The sequence below is a fragment of the Callospermophilus lateralis genome, chromosome 9 (assembly GCF_048772815.1).
Source record: "Callospermophilus lateralis isolate mCalLat2 chromosome 9, mCalLat2.hap1, whole genome shotgun sequence".
Classification (NCBI taxonomy): domain Eukaryota; kingdom Metazoa; phylum Chordata; class Mammalia; order Rodentia; family Sciuridae; genus Callospermophilus; species Callospermophilus lateralis.
This window is the reverse complement of record NC_135313.1, coordinates 31851897-31869561: the sequence shown is the minus strand read 5'-3', so window position 1 is coordinate 31869561 and position 17665 is coordinate 31851897. Positions and strand designations below refer to the sequence as shown.

Sequence of the window (17665 nt, the reverse complement as noted above, 5' to 3'; positions counted from 1 at the left end):
ATTTTTATATGATCAATTGTATCATATATTCATACAAGCCACCATCTATGCCAAAGGGTTCTGCATCCATGGATTCAATAACCAATTGCAGATCAAAAATAATTAAAAACAGCCAGTTGTGGTGGCGCGGTCCTGTAATCCCAGTGACTTGGGGGAGGCTAAGACAGGAGGACTGAGAGTTCAAAGCCAGCCTCAGCAAAAGCAAGGCGCTAAGCAACTCAGTGAGACCTTGTCTCTAAATAAAATACAAAATTAGGCTGGGGATGTGGCTCAGTGGTTGAATGCCCTGAGTTCTATCCTGGTACCCTCCTCCCCAATATTTAAAAACAAATGCATCTGTGCTGAACATGCAGAGACTTTTTCTTGTCCTTTTAATAAAAAGTTTAACTATTTACATAGCAATCTAGAGAGTAAAGCCTAGGGGAGGCGGCTGGTATGTAATTCAGTTGTGGAGCATATGCCTAGCATGTACAAGGCCCTACATTCAGTCCCTACCACCACAAAAAAGAAAAAAAGTATATGGGAGTATTTGTGTTTAAATAGTCTTTTATCAATTAGACTATAATGGGGCATATGGACTTCAGGTACAGACTTTCTCAGGACAGTTTTACATTAATGAACTTCCCCATGGTTTAGGATCTGGATCTGACCCCATTAACTATCCTAAAAATGATCAAGCTTAGGAATGCTGATTAGCACAAACTCACAAAAGTGACATAAATTACAATGTAAATTTGCTAATTTGTAATGTGGATATTGATTTATAGCGCTCATTGTCTTTGGAGACAGCTTTTGTTCTTTTATTTCTTATAGTTTTCTTACATTAACAGAAAAAAGAATCCTCTGTAGTTAACATATTTTGTGTGTGTGTGTGTGTGTGTGTGTGTGTAGAAAATTCTAAGAAATCTGCACACAAAACAATCCTAATAAATGAACCTAGTAGTCACAGGATACAAGGTCAATACACAGAAATAAATTGTATTTCTATGTCCTAGTAATAAAAAATTGAAATTCAAAACAATGTATGGTAATATTCCAGACAGTAGAAATAGCATAAGCGTAGATATGTAAATGAACAGAAAAAATAGAAGGCTTCATCTGCACCCATAAATATTTGATGAATTGTCTTCAAGTATGCTAAAACAATTCAATGGGGGAAGTACATTCTCTGCAACACAGGGTGCTAGAACTGGTTATCCATATGTAATACAATGATCTCTCACCTTTATCTTAAAAATTAACTTTAAACAAGTTTGTTCTAAGTATAAAACCCACAACTATATAATTCTAGATTAAAGCATAAAAATACATTTTATAGTCATGTCACAGCTAAAGAATCTGAGCTTAGAAAAGTTGAATTTTTTTATAATGAGCTACAATCAAACCTCTCATCCTTTGCTCTAGAAGGAGACATTATCTTTACTAATGAGTAAGCAAATTTGCCTTCTATTTCAGAAGAGTATCTCCACCTTCCAAGGTTATCTGCTTTCTAAACATCCTTGAAAATATATGTCGACATAAAATGCAGTTAATATCTTATTCCCAAGAAACTTTCTCAATACTTGCCTTTATTAGCTGTGTGTCAGACTACCAATTTTTTCCCCCAGTTGCTATGTAAATGCTCTACCAACTGAGCTCCATCCTCAGCCCAAGATCCCCAAATCTTAAAAGACCAGAGGACATAGGCAAGAGTAGCCCAGATTCCATAAATAGACCATTGTTGCACCAGTACATGCTGAGATGTTATAGGAGATTCTGTATGGTCAGGTAGATGAGGAGGAAAAAAGCCAAAACTCATTGTATAAATGGAATGTTCAGTAAAGCCCAAAATGAGCAACTGAACTGAAACCTTACTTATGGGTGGTATTGAAAGATGGTAGCACAGGAGAACCACCTCAATTGGACAGATCTTTAGGGATAAACCATGCAGTTCACTTTGGGCTAGACAATATACAAAATCGTAAAGAATCATACAGTGATGAATGCTCAGGGAGCTGGTCAGAGGCACAAATGGAAAAAAAAAAAAAAGTTAAGAAGACTGGGGACAGGGTGCTGGGGTTATAGCTCAGTGGCAGAGTGCTTTCCTAGCATGTGTAAGGCGCTGGATTCGATCCTTAGCACCACATAAAAATATGTGAAATACAATATAAAAAATGTTATTTAAAAAAGACTGGGGACAGGAATCTCTGGGATAGAGGGTGTGTACATGGGTATGTGAAACGAGAAAAGTATGAAAATCACACATATTAACACCCACCACAGAACATCCACCCTGAAAGAGGCACTAATCAATCAAGTGGACAAAGTGAGCAATCCAGTTCATGTCAGGCACCCCCTTCATTGGCCTCTTCAAAATGAACACAAGAAAGGAATGGCCACAAATTAAAAAATGGAGGCTGCACTTTTGCACAATTGCATGAATTTTCACTAAAGCTGATCTAGCTATTGGCACTGCCAAATGTCCGGCAACAAAGATCAATGCTTAGCCCCCAATATAGATAGCATCATTCTTCAAGTTGCTGTAACGCGGAACTCAATAGGTGTGGTGCGGGAATCGAAAAATCTGCATTTCTCAAGGTGACAATGGCAGCGGCTGGCCCCACACTTTTAAAAAACCGTTGGTTTAAGAGTTTTTTCTGTAGTTGGTTTTTGTTTTCTTCTTCTTTTAAGTCCACCGGAAAAAGTATTGGTTGGGGCCGATCAAAGTTAACTCAAAACGTTTCTTGGAAGCCTGGGCTCTGCTTTCCCACACCATGGTCCACAGTTGCGTCGGCCCCAATCCTGAGGGGCAGGGCCTGAACCGGCCCCTCGGCGATCCATTGCTCTCCCCGCGGGCCGGGCGCAGGCCTGGTCCCGCCTCCGACGGTCCGTACGTCGCGAGGCCCGCGGGAGCCTCCGCCCACAGAATTCCTCCGGTTGGGCCAGGCTGGGGCGCTGCGGCCAGAGCCGAGGATCCGGGACGTGGCTCCTGGACGGAGAACCATGCTGGACTTCGCGATCTTCGCCGTGACCTTCCTGCTGGCGCTGGTCGGAGCAGTGCTCTACCTCTACCCGGTAACCGCCGCCTCGATCCTGGGGGGGGGGGGGGGGGCGGGTTCCTGGCAGCTGCTCCAGCCTCTGTCGCCCGCATCCACGTTGAACTGCTCGGGGCGGGCCCGCGGGGAGGGCCAGCGCCTGGGACCGCACCCGAGTCACGTGACGCCCCGCCCCTGCCACAGCGAGCGGCGCTCGGAGCCGCTGAGAAGGGACCGAGCGCGGCAGGTACTCGCGGGACTGCCTGCCCCGCAGCCCTCCCGGGAGTAACTCTGCTAACCCCTCATCCCGTTGTCTAGTGTATTGGGGAGGAAACTTTGTGCCGTCGTTTCTCCCATCTGTCAGGCCATTGCTGGATTCCGGAGAGCTGGGGCCCGGGTCTTGCAGGGCCGCAGAGGCAGGAGCACCGTGCTGCGGGATGCGCTGCGAGTCTGGCCTCAAGTCTCCCTTGCTGCTTTCTCCACTGCTTTTGTTCACCTTAGAGGGAGGTTCTCAAAACTGGAGGGTTGACCGACGAGGAAGCATCCTTAAAACATATTCTAGAAAGCAAGTCGTAGTTTCATGATAGATGATGAAAAGTAGCTGAACAGCTCCAAGTACTTAGGTGTTCTTTTCAGAGCTGGTAAATGGATGAGGCTGGAATATTGAAACTATACAATCTGGAACTTCGGGAAAATCTTATCCGAGAAACTAGACATTTGTAGTGGCTGCAGGTCTTTTGATAATCTTTAAACAGGACTACCTATGATCAGCTTACAGAATCAACACTGTTGTGAGGGAATTTTGCCATTAACATGGACTTTACAACGTTTGTGCCTTTCCACAATGTCACAATGTAGTGAATAATAATTTCACACGCTACATAACTTTGATCAGCATTAATTCACTGAAAATACTGGTGGTTTGCTTGGCTGAGTCATGACTCAGGCAATCACAAATTCTTTATTTCAATCTTTAAAAATTTTTTTTTAGTTGTAGATGGACACAATATCTTTATTTTTTTAAAAAAATATTTTATTAGTTGTTGATGGACCTTTATTTTTATTTATATGTTGCTGAGAATCCAACCCAGTGCCTCACTAATGCTATGCAAGCGCTCTTCCACTGAGCTACAACCCCAGCCCCACAGTATCTTTATTTTAGTAATTTATTTTTATGTAGTGCTGAGGATCCAACCCAGTGCCTCATTGTGCAGGGCAAGTACTCTACTGCTGAGCTACAGCCCCACCCACTATTATATTTCAATCCTTTTTTTTAATTAATATTTTGTTTTTTAGTTGTAGTTGGGCACAATAACTTTATTTTATTTTTATGTGATGCTGAGAATAGAATCCAGTGACCTGCACCTACTAGGTAAGCACTCTACTGCTCAGCCACAACCCTAGCCCCCTCTATTTCAATCTTAATTTCTAATATCTGTAACACTCAAGTCACACACTGAACATAATTTTATATGTTTCAGATATATATGTCTCATGTAGTCATATATATCAAGTATATATATAGATTAAAAAATGTTTATACACACACAGAGCTTGGTTGGCCTTTGGGTTAAATATAGTCACCATAGATAGTCAGATTAGGTTTTTTTAAAATTTTTTAAAATTCTAATTAGTATACATGACAGCGGAATGCATTTTTACATAAATGAAGTACAATTTCTCATTCTTCTGGTTGTACTTGATGTAGAGTTACACAGGTTGCATAATCATATATGCACAATAATATCTGATTTATTCTATCATTCCTACCCCCATACTGCTCTCCTTTCACTCTCTTCTAATTCAAAGTATCTCTAATTCCACACACCACTCCTTTACTGTGAATTAGCATCTGCTTATCAGAGAATACATTTGGCCTTTTGTTCTTTGGGATTGGCTTATTTTGCTTAGTGTAATATTCTCCAGTTCCATCCATTTACAGGCAGTGTTAATTATTCTTTGAAGGTCTTGTAGAACTCAGCTGAGAATCCATCTAGTCCTGGGTTTTTCTTAGTTGATGGCGTCTTCTATTTCATTGCTTGAAATTGATCTGTTCAAATTGTGTATGTCCTCCTGATTGAGTTTGGATAAGTCGTTTGCCTCTAGACATTTGTCAATATCTTCAAGATTTTCTATTTTATTGGAGTATAAATTTTCAAAATAGTTTCTGAATTATCTTCTGTATTTCAGTAGCATCTGTCATGATATTTCCTTTTTTATCACAAATTTTAGTAATTTGAGTTTTCTCTCTCTGTTAGCGTGGCTATTTTTTTCAAAGAACCAACTTTTTGTTTTGTCAGCTTTTGTAATTGTTTCCTTTGTTTCAATTGCATTGATTTCAGCTCTGGTTTTCATTATTTCCTGTCTTCTACTGCTTTTGGTGTCTATTTATTCTTCTTTTTCTAGGGCTTTGAGATATAATGTTAGGTCATTTATTTGTTGATTTTTATTCTTTTTTTAAATATGTTTTTAGTTCTAGATGGATTATAATACCTTATTTTATTTTTATGTGGTGCTAAGGATCAAACCCAGTATCTTCCACATACAAAGCAAGTACTCTACCACTAAGCTGACTTTTTATTCTTTTAATGAAGGAGCACAATGCAGTGAACTTTCCTTTTAGCACTGCCTTCATAGTTTCCCAGAGATTTTGAAACATTTTATTAGTATTCTCATTTACCTCTAAGTATGTTTTGATTTTATCCCTAATTTCTCTTGCTATCCATTCGTCTTTCAATAGCTTATTATTTAGTCTCCATATGTTAGAGTAGCTTTTACTTTTTACTCTAGTATTGATTTCATTCCATTATGATCTGATAGAATGCAAGGTATTACCTCCTTTTTTTTGTATTTGCTAAGAGTTTGTGGCATAAGATATGGTCTATTTTAGAGAAGGATCCATGTGCTGCTGAGAAGAAAGTCTATTCGCTCATTGATGGATGAGATATTCTATATATGTCTATCAAGTTTAAATTATTGATTGCATTATTTAGTTCTATTGTTTCTTTGTTTTTGTTTGGAGGATCTGTCCAGTAGTGAGAGAGGTATTTTAAAGTCACTCAGTATTATTGTTTTGTGGTCTATTTGATTCTTGAGGTTGAGAAGAGTTTATTTGATGTACATAGATGCTCCATTGTTTGGGGCATAAATATTTATGATTGTTATGTCTTGTTGATGTGTAATTCCCTTAAGCAGTATGAAATGTCCTTCTTTGTTCCTTCTGATTAACTTTGACTTGAAGTCCACTTTATCTGATATAAGGAAAGAAATCCCTTCTTGTTTATGCAATCCATATGAATGATATGTTTTTTCCCATCTTTTTACCTTCGAGTCTATGGTTATCTTTGCCTATAAGGTGAGTCTTTTGGAGACAGCATATTGTTGGATCTTGTTTTTTAATCTGATCTGCCAGTCTTTGTCTTTTGATAGATGAGTTTAGGCTATTAACATTTAAGGTTATTATTGAAATATGATTTGTATTCCTGGTCATTTTGGTTTATTTCTAGTTTTTAATTTGAATTAGTGTCTCCTTTGATTGACTATTCCTTTAGTGTAGTTCCTTCCTTCTTTTTCTGATTTACTTTTGTTTATCATGGAAGGTTTTTATTTCATCTTCAAATCTGAAGCTTAATTTTGTTGGATATAGGATTCTTGGTTGGCATCCATTTTCTTTCAGAGCTATTTTATTTCAGGACCTCCTAGTTTTGAGGGTCTGGGTTGAAAAATCAGCTGAGATCCAATTAGTTTCCCTTATATGTAATTTAATTTTTCTTTCTTGCAACCTTTAAAATTCTCCCTATTCCTTATGCTAGGCATTGTCATTGCAATGTGCCTTGGTGTGGGTCTGTTGTAATTTTGTACATTTAGGGTCTTATTAGCCTCTTGTGTTTGATTTTCCATGTCATTCTTTAGATTTGGGAAATTTTCTGATCTTATTTCATTGAAAAGATTGTGCATTCTTTTAATTTGTATCTTCATGCCTTCATCTATCCTGATAAATCTTACTTGGTCTTTTCATGTTATCCCATATTTCTTGGAAGTTCTGTTCATGGTTTCTTAACATCTTCTCTCCATGGTCACTGCTATTTTCAAGATTATATATTTTGTCTTTATTTCCTGAGGTTTTGTCTTCCAAGTGGTCTAGTCTGTTGGTGAATTGAGTTTTTAATTTGGCTTATTGTTTCATTCATTTTGAAGATTTCTACTTTTTCCCCTCCACAGGATCTCTCTCTGCCTCTTTATTGAATTGATCTTTCACTTCCTATATTTCTTTTCTGATTGCATTCCTTATACCATCCTTTACTTTGCAGATCAGTTTAACTATGTACATTTTGAACTCTTTCTCTGGTGTTTCTTCCAGCATGGTATTGATGAAATTAGTTATTGGAGTATCTTGGTTTATTTGGGGTAAATTTTTTCCTTGCTTTTTTATGTTGTTTATATGTCTACCCATGTATCAGAGTGGATCTGAGGCAGTAGAGTTTCCACTCTGTTGGATGTATAGTGTCCCTGAAGTTTTCCAGTATCTCACTGTTTAGGGGGAGACAAATAATCACAACAATGCAAACAATATGCAGCATTAAAACAAATAGTTCCTACTATGACGTCTACAATGTTAATTATCACAATAAACAGAAATGATATGATCAGTTATTGTCTACTATATAACAAGTTTGCAAAAGCATTTAGAATTTCAGATGATGGACAGGGAGAGACCAGAGTTTTTTAGGATGTGATAATTATGAGGGAGGAGGAGAGAAGACAGAGTAAAAGGTAAAAGGAAGAGTGAAAGAGAGAACAATAGGGATTGTCTAATGGAAGAAAAGAGACAATCAAGGAAATAGGTAGATTATGTATACTTTATATATATATATATATATATACACACACATATATATATGATAAATTAAAAATAAAAATAAAAGAGTACAAAACTTAAATATACTAATCAAACATCCTAGGTCACAAAAAAAACTAATCCATGAAATATAACTGGCTTCAGAGATGCTAGAGATGAAGAAAAAAATATGAAAATGTATAAATGTCCATGTACCATCAAGGTCACAATTAAATGGAGAAAAATAATTAAAGAAATAAATCTTAACAATAAATTTAACAGTTCTTTCCATTGTTGAGAATGTTCAAAACATTCTCAGCTTCTCTTCTCAGCAGTTTTAGGTGGGGTTTTCTGGAGTGTGATGCTCCACCCTCTGGATTACCGAAGTGAGAGAGGTAATCCTGTAGATGGAATTCTAGGAGGCAGGATTTAGGTTTAGGTGGGCTGCAGGCTCTTTGCTGAATGCCAGTTGGTCTGGAGGTTTTAAATCAGCACACCTCCAGTGCCCAGCACTTGCTGGTCCATGCTAGAAGACTGTACCTCAGGGGAAATCCACTTGTGTGGTAGGGAGACAATTTTTAGTCCCCCATGTCACTCACAAACCCCACCTTTCCTGGTTTCAAGTTTAGAGAAACAATCTCTCCCACCAGTACCATTCCGAGTTCCAGGCTAGATATGTCTCTCCCAGCAGGTCCTGCAAGCAGTTGGATTGGAGAGGGAGGAGGAGAGCCAGGTAGGTTTCCATGACCAGTTGTCTCCCATGTAAATCTGTCTCCCGGTTTGATTTTCTCCTGGTCACTTAAGCACACTGTGTTGTGCAGAATGTGTTTACTGGGCTTATATTTTGGTCCAGACTCAGGTTTGCCAAGAATGGGCTTCCTCAGCTGCTGGACCCCGCACCACAGCTGCAAAATGGGTTCCTTCCTTTGTCCTCTGCATGTCCTTTAGAGAGATGACAGCTTCTTTCCCTGCCCATAGATATCACACAGTGGTTTTTTTTTTTTTTTTTTTTTTTTTTTTTTTTTTTCAGGCTTATTGGGCTGTGCTCTTGATCTCTTGGACTTCCCAAAAATGCAAATTTCTCTAATTCCCTTATCCTTCTACTATGCTCACAGAGGGACCACCCTGGCAGGTGCTTCCGAGCCCCCAGCCGAGGCAGCAGGGATTTTTTTTCCTTTTTTATTATAGCCAACCTCCTCTGTCCCTGGTCTACTTTGAATGTCCAGTTTTAAGTTCCAGTAAAGTCTCTCCATACAACCCCCCTACTTTTTTTTTGTCCTCTCACCTTGTAAAGAAGCTGCCTATCTACTTTCTTGGTTTCATGCCATGGAGCAGCCAGGAATGAGATCTCCTCTATTCTGCCATCTTGAAAAACTCCAGATTAGGGTTTTAATGAGCCAATTCCACAGAGTTGTGAAAGCCAGAGTTCAGGAGCTCCTGGGCTGGTCTAGGGGATGAGGAAAATGGTAGTCCTAAGCTTCTTGTGTTGTCTAATGTAAGAAAAAAGATATTAGTAGTGTCATTCTGAATGGTCTCAAAGCCTATGATGGTAAGACAATGATTATACAGGAGATTAAAGTTCTGTAGATTCTTTCCAGGTGCATGCCAGTTTGGGATACCCCTCATTATGTTAGGTGTTCTCGAAATGTAGCTACAGTAAAGGGTAGAAGAGCATTTACATGGAATTCTGGGGCTCACCCTTCATTTCTGTTATGAAGTATAGTTAGAGAAGGAACTGTCACATATCCAGAGTAATAGAATTCAAGACTCCCTCTTCATGCTTGATGGAGCAGTGGTAGCCAGGTTTAGGGAAAGGGTTGTATTTATTTGCACAATGTAAAAGCTTTTTTCTTTCCTGCCTATCAGTGGACTTTACAAATACTGATTGGTCATATTACCACTCAGTGAAATCGTCCAGCTATTTAAACACATTAGTTCTGTTTTTCTCCCTTGAACACATCATTTCTGGAGCTCTCCATCATTCTTCTCCAGTTAGTACTGGTCTCCATCTCAACCTGCTGCAATAACTCTTGTCTTTTTACTACCTTTGATCTTTTCACCTGTGTTGTCTACTTTGCTTCCTAGATCCCACATAGTTTCCTCTCTTTGGTTGTTCCTCTCTCTGTATTTTCCTCCTCTCTTCCTTTATTTGCTGCAGTTTATCATTTTCCAGTTGCTTCCCAAGAGTATGCATGGAAAAGAAATTTTAGCTGACCCTGCTGTTTGAAAAATCTCTGTTCTATCTTCACACTTAAATAACAGTTTGACTTCATATAGAATTGTACTTTAGAAATAATTTTTCCTTAGTATTACAGAGGTTAGCACCCTCAACCCTTTGTTCCTGAATCTGGAATCTCAGTCAGCTTCCAGAAGGAGAGGAAGGGAGAAGGCCTTCTGGGGTCTTGGAAAAATCTGACCACAAACTTTAAATTAATGGTTCAAGTCTTAGGTCTTACTTTGTGTCTTATTCTGCAGTTCCTCTTCATAGAGTACAAATCTAACTACTTCTTATAGGAATCCTCTGCAGACCGCCTGAGAAGAGGGCTCTCAACTGTGTCAGTTAATCATTCCTCTGACAGCTTAACACTTAAGAGAAATTGGTTGAATTGTTCACCTACTGTTTTCTGTTCTCTTTATTCTTATTCTCTCCTTTCTTATTTCTTTACTTTCATTTTTCCTGGGATTTCAGGAGGAAAAGATAAGAGATGAATGTTATCAGTTCCCCAAGTTAAAAGAGACATTGGGAAACTTGTTGATAATTTGAGCCTAGAAAATAAAAGTTAGAATTTTTTACACCATTGATTTTTTTTTTTTTTTTTTTTTTTTTTTTTTTTTTTCCTTTTTAAGAGGTATTCTCTCTATGTTGCCCAGGCTGGGCTGGAACTCCTGGGCTCAAGTGATCCATCATCTTGTCTCAACCTCCGAGTAGCTGGAAATATAGGCAGGTTTCATGGCATCAGCTCTTTCTTTTTATTTTGTGTTTAACATGAGATTGCTCCTTCATTTTCCCACTGTGTTAGGATAAAATTTTACATTGTCATCTGTTAAATGCAAGTTATACAAATTTTTGCCTAATATCAATCTTGTAGTATTTAGAAGAAACTGTAAAACTTTTTTACTACCAACATGTAATTTCTCTTGGCACATAGCCCAAAAGTGGGGGCAACAAGTAAAATTGTATAAAGATTTTCATAGCATTAGTGATTTATAAAACAAAATAAATAGGCCAGATATTTTACAGCAATATTATAGAAAAATAATTAAACAATTTTGGATTAGGTAATGTAGCTCAGTGTCTAGTAGAGCACTTGCCTAGCATGCCCAAGGCCTGGATTTAGTCCCCAGCACTGCAAACAAAAACAAAAACACAACAATTCTGGCAATATAATAAAGTGTCCAAGTAAATACATAAATAGGTATTTCTTTATGTTAAGTAGAAAAAAGGGGGCTGTGGTTGTGACTCAGTGGTAGAAGGCTTGCCTAGTATATGTGAGGCACTGGGTTTGATCCTCAGCACCACATAAAAATAAATAAATAAAATTAAGATATTGTGTCCAACTAAAACATATATATATATATATATATATATATATATATATATATATATAAAATTAAATTAAAAAGCAGAATGCCAAATATATAAAACTCTGATTGGTGTTAGTCAATATCATTGATAAAATTCAGAATTAATTCTAAAGCTGAGTATTTATTTAAGAACTGTTTTGTAAAAAGTTTAGTAAGTAACATACACTTATATACACTTATTATAAAATTTAAAATAACGCTGATCCCCAGCCCTAGCCACCATAAACCCAGTAGAAAATTATAAAAAAATATCGGCCTGGGATTGTGGCTTAGTGGTAGAACACTTGCCTTACATGTATAAGACACTGGGTTAAATTCTCAGCACTTCATATAAAATAAATGAATAAGACAAAGGTCCATCAACAACTTAAAAAATTAAAAAAGAAAACTGTAAAAATATCAAAATCCCCTAAACTCTCCCAAAATTCATTCCTTAAAGAATGTCACTCAACAGTTTACTGTGAATTCTCTTATCACTTAATATATTTTTATACCAGACACCTTACTGACTGTACTACACTTAAAAAAAAAAAAAAAAGAAGAATATCATTGTCTTCATCTTTTGGGGCTCCTGTTGTAGATACCTAAGGTGTAAGGCTTATAAACAACAGAAATTTATTTCTGCCAGTTCTGGGGACTGGAAAGTTTCTGGTGAGGCTTCATTTCTTGGTTCATGGATTGTGTATTCTTGCTCTGTCTTCACATGGTGGACTGGGAAAACGAGTTCCTTCCCAACTTAACCAGGGCATGATTTCATTCGTTTGAACTCTGCCCCCTTACCTCCCACAGTCCCATCACTTTGGGAATTAGATGTCAACATATAAATTTTGAGGACACAGACATTCAGTCCATAGCAATCACTATATTTCGGTGAATTGTTTGATTAGAAAGAGTGTGATTGTTTCCGGGATGAAGTTATTATAAGCATGAACATTGATTTTTTTTTTTTTTTTTTTTGTACCAGGGATTGAACCTAAAGGTGCTAAGCCACATCCCCAGACCTTTTTATTTTTTATTTTGAGATAGGGTCTTGCTAAGTTGCTTAGGGCCTCACTTAAGTTGCTGAGGCTGGCTTTGAATTTGTAATCCTCTTGCCTCAGCCTTCCAAGTTGCTGGGATACAGGCCTATACCACCAAGCACCACTTGATTGGGTTTTTAAGTCAAGCCAGCTGAGACAATTCATAGACTCAGAACAAAGAAAAATGTACATGGTGGCTGGGGCTGTAGCTCAGTGGCAGAGTGCTTGCCTTGCATGTGGGAGGTACTTGGTTCGATTCTCAGCACCACATAAAAAAAAATACACAAATAAAATAAAGGCATGCTGTCCATCTACAATTACACACACAAAAAAGGATATTCTTTGAATAATTTAGTGTAATTGGTTCAGGGAAGAATATTAAGGTAATTCTATTGTATGCAGAGGCACAATTTTAAAAATATTTTAATATAGAAATAATTCCTTAGAGTCAACTTGAATTGGAAAGCCACTTCTTAAGGTCCTACATATGTCTTGATAAAACACATCAGACTTGTGGGATATATGATAATTCATTATACTAAACTTTTTTTTTTTTCTTAAAGGCTTCCAGACAGGCTGCAGGAATTCCAGGGATTACTCCAACTGAAGAAAAGTGAGTAATTATTTCTTTTAGAATAAATTTATTTTGGAGTAAACTTATTTTTGGAATAAACTTTTTGGAATCAACTTATTTTGGGTATCAAAAGTAAACCAGGGTCTGAGGTTGAGGCTCAGTGGTAGGGCATTTGTCTCGAATGCCTGAGGCACTAGGTTCGATCCTTAGCACCGCATTAAAAAAAAAAAAAAAAGATAAATAAAGATATTGTGTTCATCTATAACTAAAAAAAAATATAGTAAAAAGTAAACCATATTTTTGGATTATTCATCTTATTCGCTTCCTTTATTTGCTTTAACTTTAACTGTGAACATAGACCTAAACTTTGTTAAGAGCTGAAAGTTGGGCTTTGTAAATCAGAAACATTAATTGCTTTCACTTCTCCTTGCCAGAAAAAGCTGACAATAGAAGGACAAGATAGAAGGAAAGAAGAAAAAAATTGCCATAATTGATCTGATTTTATCAGCCCATTATGATGTCCACTGCTATCTCAGAACAAAGTGCTGTAGCAGTTGGATAGTTCTCCAGAATGTGTCACATGTTCCTTGTGTGACATTCTTATTTGCATTGAAGAGTAATTTCCATACAAATCCATGTCTAAATATACCTATAGAAACATAACAAGAGGGCAAATATATTGAGTTTTGGATTTTGCAGTAATTTGAATTTCACAAACATAACCTCATCTGTTTATGTAGTTAATTCAGAATCAAGTATGGTTTTTCTGATTTTTTTCCAAGTTAAGTTGATGGATGACTTTGTTAAATTTTACTCTTTTATCAGAGATGGTAATCTTCCAGATATAGTGAACAATGGAAGTTTGCACGAGTTCCTGGTTGGTTTGCATGAGAGATATGGGCCTGTGGTTTCTTTCTGGTTTGGCAGGCGTCTTGTGGTTAGTTTGGGCACTGTGGATGTACTGAAGCAGCATATCAACCCCAATAAGACATGTAAGTTAAATGTCTATTAGTTAATCCTTATCTTTTAAGAATAAATGTTTATGAAGAAGTATACGTTATTCTTAAGTAGGATTAGCTAATATTTAGTGAATGTTTTATACTGTGTACTAGTCATTGTGCTGAAATCTTTATTACACACTTAAAACTCAGAATTGTAAAAGTGTATTTTTTCTTTTATTTATAGATATACACAATAAAATGTAAATTATTGTAGGATCTTTTGGTGGTTCAGAAAATAATAAAAAGTTTCTGCATAGCAAAAGAAATAATTAAGAATGTGAAGAGAAAACCTACAGAATGGGAGAAAATCTTTGCTGGCTACTCTTTTGATTGAGGATTAAAATCCAGAATACAAGAATTCAAAAAGTGTAATATCAAAAAAGCAAACAACCCAATGAATAAATGCATAAATGAACTAAACAGACATTCTTTTTTTTTTTTAAAGATAGAGGGAGGAGAGAGAATTTTTTAATATTTATTTTTCAGTTTTTGGCGGACACAACATCTTTGTATGTGGTGCTGAGGATCGAACCCAGGCCACACGCATGCCAGGCGAGCCCGCTACCACTTGAGCCACATCCCAAGCCCAAACAGACATTCTTAAAAGAAGAAACACAGATGGCCAATAAATATATGAGAAAATGTTCATCATCATTAGCAATTAGAGAAATGCAAAACTACCCTGAGATTTTATCTCACTCCAGTTAGAATGGCACTCCTCAAGAACATAAACAATAAGAAATGCTAATGGGGATGTGGAGAAAAAGAACTTTTACACTGTTGGTGATATTGTAAGTTAGCACAACCACTATGGAAATCAGTATGGAGGTTCCTCCAAAGACTAGGAATGGAACCACCATATGATTCAGCAATAGCACTCCTTGATACTTATCCTAAAAAATTTGACTCAGCATACTATAGCAACATATACATACAGATGTTTATAGCAGTACAGTTTACCAGCCTAAGGTGTCCCTCAATGGATGAATGGATAAAGAAAATGTGGTCTATCTACACAATAGCATAAAGAAGAATGAAATTATGTCATTTGCTTGAAAATAGATGGAACTTGAGAATGTTAAGTGAAATAAGCCAGAATCAGAAAGTCAAGGGTCACATATTTCTCTCATATGTGCAGGCTAGGAGGACAAAAGAAAAAGAAAGGTTGTGAGGGATCTTATGAAAGTTGAAGGGAGATTAGTGGAGTAGAGGAAAAGGACCAGGGGCAGGGAGGAGGTGAAGGAAAGGGAAAATACCATGGAATGATATTGGCCAAATTATTATATTATGTACATGAATAAATATATATCAGGCCCCTGATTGTGTACAATTATAATGTACCAATAAAAGTGTGGAAAACATAATTCCAGATTAAATGCTTTATATTGTTGGGGGGAGTTACTGGGTGCATCTGGAAGTGTAAAATTTACATGAGCAGCCAGGATAAATCTAAAAAAGATATTAACAAAGAAAAACTTTGTATCATCAGGTAGTATAGTATATAGTAAAGCCATATTAATTTAAAGAATTTTGTTCTGTGATAGGATTAGACATATTGAGGGGGTAGAGGAGGTAACTCATAAGACAAATAAGACAAACCAAGTACAAAGGATATAGGTAATATTTTGTAACAAAAAATAGTGGTCATAAATGTTTTTGGGAGTCTGATTAGCTAATTGACCCTTGAACTCTTCACATTTTGGAAAGACTGTTAAAGAAGTGTGAAAAAAATTGTTGTACTCTGCGCTATCATCCCTTGCTTCCCTATTTCTTTATTTATTTATTTTTTTTGCTAGACATATTTGTTGGGTTTTTATTTTGAGGTGATTATTTTTATTTAGAAATAATCTCTCTGTTTCAGTGGACCCTTTTGAAACCATGCTAAAGTCATTATTGAAATACCAATCTGGCAATGGGAGTGGAAGTGAAAACCACCTGAGGAAAAAATTGTATGAAAATGGTGTGACTAAGTCTCTGCAGAGTAATTTTGCTCTCCTGCTGAAGGTAAGGTGCTCTGTAGTTTGGTCTGATGTTCTGCAATGTAGAGAATAGTGTATTTTTAGACTGTTTGTGCCCTGATTTTGCCACTCTTTTTTCACCTGTTTTTCTAAGCTGATTTTTATTCTCCTGAGATTTTAAAACAAAACCAACAAAAGTACACATGCCCACAAAAACAAAACAAAACAAAAAACAAAACCCACAAAACAAACATCTGAACATCTAGACTCAGTGTGTAAGTCAGAGTGATGGGAACAGAGAGACTATATAGTTTTATCCATTTTTCCATTGTTTTTAGGCCAGCTTCTTAAGACAGTGTTTGCTAAAACATGATCTGAAATCACTTAAAACAATCCCTTAAAAAAAATAAAAAAAGAAGGAAGGCATTTGCCAGTAAAAGGATAGAAATGGAGAATATATTGTGAATGAAATTAGCCAAACTCAAAGGTCAAATGTTTTCTTTCATATGTGGAAGCTCGAGTAAAATGAAGAAAAGGGGGAGGGAAGTGTAGGATAACATAAGGAACCAATCAAATATAAATTAATAGACAAGTAAAAGGAAGTCTAATAGAGTAGAGGAAGGAGAATGGGAAAGGGGAAGAGGACAGAAGGGAAAGGGGGAGACCATGAACTGAGATAGATTTCCATGCGTGAATGAGTTTATTGGGATGAACCCAACTACTGTGTATAACTATAAAGCTCCAATAAAAATATACATATTAGGACTGGGGATGTGGCTCAAGCGGTAGTGCACTTGCCTGGCATGTGTGCAGCCCGGGTTCAATCCTCAGCACCACATACAAAGATGTTGTGTCCGCCGAAAACTAAAAATAAATATTAAAAAAAATTCTCTCTCTCTCTCTCTCTCCCCCTCCCTCCCTCCCTCCCTCCCTCCCTCCCTTTCTCTCTCCCTCTCTCTCTCTCTTTAAAAAAAAGAAATACATATTAAAAGTCAAAAAAAGTCCCTCAATAAAAATGCAGATTACTGGGTTTCTACTTAGAGATGCTGAATCACTGAGAGAGAGGGCTGACATTTATAAGAAGTTCCAAAGTCTGAGAACCTTAATAGTAATCCATAGCATTTTACTTTTGTCACTCAAGATCTTGCTGAGCAGTGAGTTATCTGACATTTCTCTGAATTTCCACAGGACTCTTCCAAACCTTAACCCTTATTTTAATACTGCCAGTCATACCCAACCCCTTGCTTGCCGTAGATTTCTTATTTTACTGAGATGAGAGCCCCTAACATGTGGACTCCTTCAGTGTCCTATTCCCCACCAATAGACTGTAGTCATCTCAGTCCTTTTTTCGTTTGTGGTGCTGGGGATTGAACCCAGGGCCTTGTGCATGTGAGGCAGGCACTCTACCAACTGAGCTCTACCCCCAGCCTATCTCAGTCCTTTGTTTCATCTGATCTTAAACCATAAGAAATCCTCCCCTCCCCCCAGTGCTAAGGATTGAATCCTGAGCCTCACATATGCCAGGCAAGCACTTTACCACTAAGCTGTGCCCTCAACCCAAAGAATCCTTTTTCTTTTCCAAAGCTAACCCATCCATCTATGCCTTCTTTAATTAATATAATTTATAAAAGTATTGTTTGGTTACTGTAATAAACATGGAAAATCTAACATAAAGAA

General features: G+C 37.2%; 1 protein-coding gene across 2 annotated transcripts in view; it reads left to right on the top strand.

The window, feature by feature from the left end:
• The first annotated feature begins 2926 nt into the window (after positions 1–2926).
• The window catches only part of Cyp20a1 (cytochrome P450 family 20 subfamily A member 1), a 46957-nt gene continuing 32218 nt past the window's right edge, over positions 2927–17665 (top strand). Inside the window, exons 1-4 of one of the 2 annotated variants that reach the window (XM_076866205.2) lie at positions 2927–3054; positions 13019–13068; positions 13855–14021; positions 15892–16034. In XM_076866205.2, coding sequence (XP_076722320.2) covers positions 2983–3054; positions 13019–13068; positions 13855–14021; positions 15892–16034 — 432 coding nt within the window. In that variant the 5' untranslated portion in view covers positions 2927–2982. Of the gene's footprint in view, positions 3055–3216; positions 3262–13018; positions 13069–13854; positions 14022–15891; positions 16035–17665 lie in introns of those variants that run through there. The other variant, XM_076866207.2, reaches the window with a different exon arrangement.